The 7,907-nt window shown below is 57.2% G+C and overlaps 1 protein-coding gene across 1 annotated transcript; it reads right to left on the reverse strand.

Moving 5' to 3' along the window:
• Window positions 1-238: 238 nt before the first annotated feature.
• LOC119092897 (uncharacterized) lies at window positions 239-7,651 on the reverse strand. The gene is made up of 5 exons (XM_037215797.1): window positions 7,627-7,651; window positions 4,321-4,592; window positions 3,208-4,107; window positions 415-882; window positions 239-355 (listed from the first exon to the last, which is right to left on the reverse strand). Exons 1-5 carry the CDS (start codon window positions 7,649-7,651, stop codon window positions 239-241), a joined length of 1,782 nt encoding a protein of 593 aa, XP_037071692.1.
• Window positions 7,652-7,907: the final 256 nt, after the last annotated feature.

Here is a 7,907-nt window from a genome sequence, read left to right on the forward strand (position 1 = left end):
GCCTCGGTCCCAGACTCGACCCTCGCCCCCGCCGGAGACCTCCGCCTCGACTGCGACCTCAGTCTCTGCAGAGATACCATTCTGACCAGTTATTACAGTCACAAACTCTCCGCCTCCAGTTGCTCCAGTGAGCATCCCAGCGATGGCCTGCTCACCAGAGGGAACTGTGACCTCTCCTCCTTCATAAATTCCTGTAACAGCAGGCTGTTCTCCCAGACCTGTTTGTGAGGCGACCCCTTCAACACTTACGCTCCAGAGGTGATAGCTCCCGCAGCTTCTCCCCCTTGCTGAGTGGTGACCGGGAGTCCACCGGGAGCGCCCGAAATGACAGCGCCACCGAGAGGTTCGATGGTTGCTGCGGGTGGTAGACAGTGACTCGCCCTGGACCTCGATGGACCCGCCAGCTCCACTCACATTGTTTGTTTCTGTGACGATCACCGTTTCGCCCTGTCCATTCATCTCCATCGTGTACTCTCCTCCACTCTCGGTGCCACTGGTGACAGACGTCTCACCATACTGGACCGGCTCAGACGACAGGTCATCCCCTGCGCCTGCCGCAGCAGCGCCCGCGACCTCGCCATTCTCCGCGGCTCTGACGCCGTCCTTCACATGCTGGCTGCAGACGCGGAACGCCTCGCTGAAGCCGCCTGACGCCGTGACAGTGCCAGTCTCCGCGGGGAAGCGCTCGCCCGTCGCCGGTATCCGCTCGACGTCGGTCACGGATCCGCTGTTCACGAAGGCGTTCGAGCCGCCAGTCAGCACCTCCTCGTCATCAGTGAAGCGCGAGTACACCATGAGTACGTGGTCGAGGCAGCGGCGCTGGCCGCGCGGGCAGGCCGGCAGGAAGCCGAGCACGTCGAAGTCCCTGGCGCTGCTGCCGTACTGTCGGCGGCAGGCGGGGGGCGACCGGCACGGGATCGGAATGCGCAAGTCCGGGCCGCCGTCATGACCGACCTCGAGACTCACCGAGTCAGGGTGGGTGAGCGCGGAGTCGGACACCACCGGCAGCGTCGCCTCTGGGACATCACTTGCAGCACCGCCATCACTGACCACCACGCGATCAACACTGACGGGCACTGGGAGGTACGTGCTCGCCAGCCGAAGGTCGGCTGCGCGGGGCTCCGGCGTTTGGGCGGCGGGTGTTTCGGGATCGTGCTGTATCTCCCGTCCAGCATCACCGAGTGCGTCCAGATTGCGCTGAGGCGCGCCCAGGTCAGTAGACGGAGCGGCAGCCAGCTGGTGCAGCCCCAGGGTGAGGTCCGGAGCCGGGACCACGTGCAGGCCCGACGAGGGCAGACGGTGGTCGTCGCTCTCAGCATGCTGATTGGCCTCCCGGTGCTCCTGGTGTTCCTGGTGCTGGTGCTCCGGATCGTGATGGTGATGGTGAGTAGAGGCCCCCACCGCGCTCAACAGCGACTCAGCGCCGTCCAGGTCAGTGTGAGGGGTATCGCTCTCGGTCGCATCGGAAGGTAGGGGTAGATATGAGAACCTATGTTGTTTTGCCAAGGATTTAGCCTCATGCAGATCGGAGGCCAACATGGATTCAGCGCCGTCCAGGTCGGCGTGGGGGGTATCGCTGTCGGTCACATCGGAAGGTAGGGGTAGATATGAGAACCGATGTTGTTTTGCCGAGGATTTAGCCTCATGCACATCGGAGGCCAACATGGATTCAACGCCGTCCAGGTCAGCGTGGGGGGTATCGCTGTCGGTCACATCGGAAGGTAGGGGTAGGTATGAGAACCGATGTTGTTTTGCCGAGGACTTAGCCTCATGCACATCGGAGGCCAACATGGATTCAGCTGCATCTAAATCGTAGTTCCATGTGGATTCCGCCTCATCCAGATCATAAACCAGCGTGGATTCCGCGCCCTCCAGATCAGCACCTGCAGCAGGCTTAGCTTCCTCAGCAGCGGACTTCATGAGTGTGGTGTTTTCTGGATTGGAATCTACTGAGGATACAGTCTCGACCGTCTCCACGGTCGTCGAAGGTTCAGTCCCGTCCTCACCGGAACCTCGTAGCAGCGCATTGTTGTCCTGATCCACGTCCAGAGGTGGCTTAAGCTCGTCCACTTCAGGGTTCGCAAAGGTTTTGGTCCTGGCCGGACCGAAAGCTCCCGCAACGTCAGCATCATTCAGATCGGAAGACGTTAACGATTCGGCCTTATCTTGATCGGGTTCAGGAAGGGATTGAACCTCACCAGCACCGGATCCCGCCCAGACCTCGGAGGTGGACTTTATGGATGTGGAGTTTTCTGGATCGGAATCAAATGAAGATACAGTCTCGTCCAGCTCCTCGGTCGTCGAAGGTTCAGTCCCATCTTCACCAGAATCTTGTAGCAGTCCATTTTCGTCCTGATCCACGTCCAGAAGTGGTTCAAGCTCGTCCACTTCAGGGTTCGGAAAGGTTTTGGTCTCGTTAGGATCGAAAGCCCGAGGAACGTCAGCCTCGTTCAGATCGAAGGCAGTTGACGATTCAGACTTATCTGGATCGGGTTCAGGAAGGGATTGAACCTCGCCAAGATCAGATTTCGCTAAGGATTTAACCTCGACCAGGTCAGCAAAGTGTACGTCATCTTGGCTGGTACCAGCGGTGGAGAGGGCTCCACTTTGGCGAAAGCTTAACGTGGATTCCGCCTGGTAAAGATCGGTTGGTGCGCCATTCAATTCCGGTCCAGGTACGGGAGCGTCAAGCTGTGAGACGGGGTCGGGATTGAGGTCAGCGCCCGAGTTTTGGGCTCCAGGATGGGATGGTGGATCATTGTAGTCTCCGCCGTTGGAAGCGGACTGGAAATGCTGCTTGCCCAGACGTACATTGGGGATAGCAGTCGTGATCTCGTCTTGAAACGGCATGTCAAGGAAATCCACGCTGGGTGGAGGATAGTGTTCGTTGAAAGTCGGCACGTGTCTTGACCCGATGATAACTCCTGCAAAATCCGACTCTGTTAGCGGATTCGGGGCATGGCCGGTACCAGGTGGCCTTCCAGACTCTGCGTGACCAGCGGGAACGGTCCTGAAGCCCTGGAACGTAGGCACGCGTACCGGCGCGCGCGGCGGCCCCTCCACCGACCCCCCGCCCTCCTCCGTCACCGAAGCGACGCCGAAGCCCCTGGGGCCGTCCTCGCCCTCCGCGTCGGAGGCTGGCGCGGCGGCGGCGTGGGGGCAGGCGGCGGCGGACACCGGCGGCGGCTGCGGCGCCATCAGCCCCGCCTCCACCAGCAGCGGGTCGAGGCAGCGCACCTGACCCAGGAAGCACTTCTCCAGCGGGCCGAACACTACCACATCCAGCACCGACGAATGGTACGGCCGCGTGCAGGCGCCGGGCGGTGTGCATGGGGCCACCACGTCGGAGTCGTTCGGCACGAAGTCGGGCCAGGGCTGCTCCGGGAAGCAGCACGGCTCGTAGCCGGCGAAGCACGGCAGTGGGGTGGTGCGCGCTGCCGCCACGTTTGACGCCGGACACGTGCCGCACGTGTAGCAGCCACACGGCGGCCGCAACACGCCCGAGAAGGGGCGCGCGGGCGGCCGCACGCGGAATGCCACGAGACGCGGGTTGTCTCTTGCTGCGTCCAGGTCCAAGACAAAGGCGTTCGATTGAACATCGGACACGGAAGGGGGCTCCGCGTGGGCTGCGGCTTCAGCTGAGGCATGGCCAGTGTCAGCAATGATGATTTCCAGTTGGCCGCCGACGTGTTCGCTGTCTGGAGACACCGCTTCGCTGTCAGTAGCGTCACCGATAGATAGCGCCTCGTCGACTTTGGCGACGGTTAAAGCGTGTTCGATATTGGCATTCGTGATACGTAGCGCATTTCTTCTGACCTCATCGAAAGAAGGCCCAGGCTCAGATTCCTGTTCGACTTGAAGCACATCCCGAGCATACTGCTCCGAGGTCGGCCCCTGTTCTTGGCTCGTCACGAAGGGTGCTTCTGGACGCGTTTCGAAAACCAAAGTTGAGGTTTTTGAGTTAGCTAGCTGGTCTACCTGATTCACGTCTTGGAATATCAATTTCAGGTCCTTTAGAGGGACTAGGTCGGAATTGAAAACAGTCTTGTCTTCCTCTACTTCAAGTGGAATTGTAAACGCTGACGGTGATCGGGGATTGATTTCGTTCTGAAATGAAAACAGAGGATCTTGTTTTTGCATATCACGCCTGCCACGCACAGACGAAAGAAAAGGCTGGTTAACTGCTGCGAGGTGAATGAATCATGCATGCAGATTGCACAAACGAAGTGCGCACGCTCCCCCACTCACCTCATGAAACTTAGAACTATCCCACACTGATTTCAATGTACCTATCTGGCCTCTTAGCACCGCGACACATACCTGCCCGGCGTCGGTGACACGGTCGGCCTCCACCACGTGCACGGCCGGCCGTCGGCGGCGGGGCAGCGCGCCGGCAGCGCCGCCCTGGCGGCAGCAGCGGAAGTAGCCGAAGCGTGGGCAGGGCCGCAGCACGCCGAACTGCAGCACGTCCAGCGGCGATGTGCCGTAGTGGCCCGGACACAGAGGCCTAGGAGTGCATGGACAACGCTCCTCGGCCGCCCGCGCATGCGCTGCCAGCAGCACGACCATGGCCGCAAGCAGCCGCATGGTGCCTGTAAACGGAACAACAGTCACCGTCAACGACACGCGAGCGACTGAAATCATTCAATCATTCGACTGGGACTTTGATTTTAACTGATCTATTTCGAGCGTCTTGAATGCGTGGCTTTGGATTTAGAGCGTTGGCGAATGGAAATTTGTTCGTGTACCCTGAACCTAACACCCAAACTGTGTCGCCTAATTCAGCAAATAATTTTGGCCCCGCCCTTTCGCCGGGTAGTTCTGCACAGGGTTGGTTTACGGGATACGGCACGTTGCAGTACGGCCACCCCGGACATAGGATGATGCCTGCGGGCCAGCTTCCAGCCGTTTTATGTTTTAGTGGGGCTAAACTATGGGTACGCTCCGGTATCCGTACCCGGTGCATAAACAGCCCAGCATCTTCCACCGACCGTGGGACAGTAATTGAATGTCATCAAATGATTATCCGATTCGGGCTTGCCGAAAGCCTGCGACTGTAGTACGCTCCTTTCTTACTTTTATCTTTGGCTTGTTTTGAGGCGAAAGGGCACGGAGTTTTCTAAAACTTAAATCAATTAACCTCCAGACTTTGTTATTTATTCTACGCGACAAACCAAGTTTCGAAAAAGGTTTTCAGATCAAACAAACGCTGAAAAAGGACAATGTTAGCATTTTGTTCAACTGGCCGCGCTGAAAGGCCAGAAAACGTGATCGTGGAAGAAGGCGTTGACCTTTTCAGCCTTTTTCAGCCTGATGATTTCTACATGACGTCAGGTCACTGCCGTGACGAAAAAAACATCTGGCTTGATCTCGAGCTTCCTGACTGAGCCCGCGACTAAAGCCGACCCTCTTGTGATGAGTTGGCATAACATTGCGAGGAGGCGTGAAGCGCAGCATGCATCATTTGTACAGCGTCGTCGATGGGATCACCAAGGCCATGTCGGCAAATACACTTTCAAGAGGTGCGCTTGTCGACATGAACAGATTGGGGCTACACAGACCGTTTATATTTTGTCCTCGGACGTGCGAAACATCGTGGTTTTCAAAAGCAGTACGTCAGCCAAACCTAACCGAACTGAAATATCGCCACCTTTGCGTTTTGTCTTCGATTGCAATGCAACAGACACAGTCCAAACACAACTGAAGGGATACTGGCGGGTACTCGCTTTCCGTAAAGGTCGTGATGAGGTCAAAACGTTGCAGAATCATCACATCGTAATATAAGGTTTCCGGTAAAAACAGGCATTGGTACCAAGTGAGTCAGGTAAATATGCTTCACACATTATCTAGTTTGGCTCAAGCAGGTCTTGTTAGGCACATCACTATTTAACAACTGCTGCTCAAATTAACACCCCGAATCGTTATAGCCTGGCCTTCGCTGCAGCTCTTGCTACCACGGCCTATTCCTAGACAGATTTCAAGTTAACCACGCAACCACTCGGCTCGGCCTGCATCGCACGGTTCTGGTCCTACAGCGTCCGCGCTGATGTCAGCAGTCGTCGATAATTCGGATAGCGGGTTGATGAGTTGTACTACCAGGTCAGACCGGGCACTAGGCCGGTGTCCGGTCCGACAACGGATGTCAGTCCTCCCGCCGCATGTAGTGGGTGGCAGTGAGACATCTGGACAGTAAACAGGCCCCTCCCGTCGCATGTAGTGGGTGGCAGTGAGACATCTGGACAGTAAACAGGCCCGTCCCGCCGCATGTAGTGGGTGGCAGTGAGACACCTGGACAGTAAAACAGGGCCCCTCCCTCCGCATGTAGTGGGTGGCAGTGAGACAGCTGGACAGTAAACAGGCTCCTCCCACCGCATGTAGTGGGGTGGCAGTGAGACATCTGGACAGTAAACAGGCTCCTCCCGCCACATGTAGTGGGTGGCAGTGAGACATCTGTACAGTAAACAGGCCTCTCCCGCCGCATGTAGTGGGTGGCAGTGAGACATCTGGACAGTAAACAGGCCCCTCCCACCGCATGTAGTGGGTGGCAGTGAGACCCTGGACAGTAAACAGGCTCCTCCCACCGCATGTAGTGGGTGGCAGTGAGACATCTGGACAGTGAACAGGCTCCTCCCACCGCATGTAGTGGGTGGCAGTGAGACATCTGGACAGTAAACAGGCTTCTCCCGCCGCATGTAGTGGGTGGCAGTGAGACACCTGGACCGTAAACAGGCTCCTCCCGCCGCATGTAGTGGGTGGCAGTGAGACATCTGGACAGTAAACAGGCTCCTCCCACCGCATGTAGTGGGTGGCAGTGAGACACCTGGACAGTAAACAGGCTCCTCCCACCGCATGTAGTGGGTGGCAGTGAGACACCTGGACAGTAAACAGGCTTCTCCCGCCGCATGTAGTGGGTGGCAGTGAGACACCTGGACAGTAAACAGGCTTCTCCCGCCGCATGTAGTGGGTGGCAGTGAGACACCTGGACAGTAAACAGGCTCCTCCCACCGCATGTAGTGGGTGGCAGAGAGACCCCTGGGCAGTAAACAGGCTCCTCCCGCCGCATGTAGTGGGTGGCAGTGAGACACCTGGACAGAAAACAGGCCCCTCCAGCCACATGTAGTGGGTGGCAGTGAGACACCCGGACAGTAAACAGGCCCCTCCCGCCGCATGTAGTGGGTGGCAACGATGATAATGATGATGACTGGGGTTTTAGGGCGCGTCGACTTCCGGGGTTATTTTGCGCCCATAACAGTTACGTGGCTACCGAGGGGCATAAATGACTGCAAATCCTACGCTTCCCAAAACGGAAAACAGCTGTCCGGTGCCAAACATGCGGTAATCGTCGCCAGTAAGGTCTGAAAAGGTATGACCTGACGCATCTCGTCCGAAGTAAAGTGACCGCTTTTCGTTGAACTGTGGGCGAAAGTGAATAACGTGGCGAACCGTAAGTAGCGCATCACGACGAGGACATTTAGACCGTTCTCCATCGCACAAAAGGAAGCTATGTGTTGCGTGCGCGTGGCCAATTCGTAGTCTGCTGAGGGTTACTTTTTCGTGTCCCAACTTACGTGAGCTTGACGGCCATGGACCCAGTCGTGGCTCGATCACCTTCAACTTACTGCTTACAATGGCGTCCCAGCAGCGTTGCCATTTCCCCTTTACAATGGTCGCGATGGCAGGGTAAAAGTTCCTTGCTGGCGAGGGTAAAGAACGGGTGCAAGGTGCATGCGCTGCCCGTTTTACCAGCAAGACCCAGCGCTGTCAGGCAAACTAAATATCCTGTATAATGGGACAAGGTGGGTTAAAGGTTGTCAGGGCCAACAGGCTGCTCAAAGAATGGGATAAGATCACGTATGAGTTGCCCTCACCAACTTCGACAAAGCATAGGGCTTTACTGATTGCAACGA

Source organism: Pollicipes pollicipes, unplaced genomic scaffold, assembly GCF_011947565.3.
Source record: "Pollicipes pollicipes isolate AB1234 unplaced genomic scaffold, Ppol_2.1 Scaffold_3619;HRSCAF=4251_pilon_pilon_pilon, whole genome shotgun sequence".
NCBI lineage: Eukaryota > Metazoa > Arthropoda > Thecostraca > Pollicipedomorpha > Pollicipedidae > Pollicipes > Pollicipes pollicipes.

Excerpts from the sequence above, each read along its gene's own strand:
- LOC119092897 (XM_037215797.1), bottom strand. The coding sequence starts at position 7,651 with ATGGCAACGCTGCTGGGACGCCATT. Across the intron at positions 4,593-7,626 it reads AACGCTGCTGGGACGCCATT|GCACCATGCGGCTGCTTGCG; the intron begins GTAAGCAGTAAG and ends TTCCGTTTACAG. Across the intron at positions 356-414 it reads TCGTCACAGAAACAAACAAT|CAACCATCGAACCTCTCGGT; the intron begins GTGAGTGGAGCT and ends TACCACCCGCAG.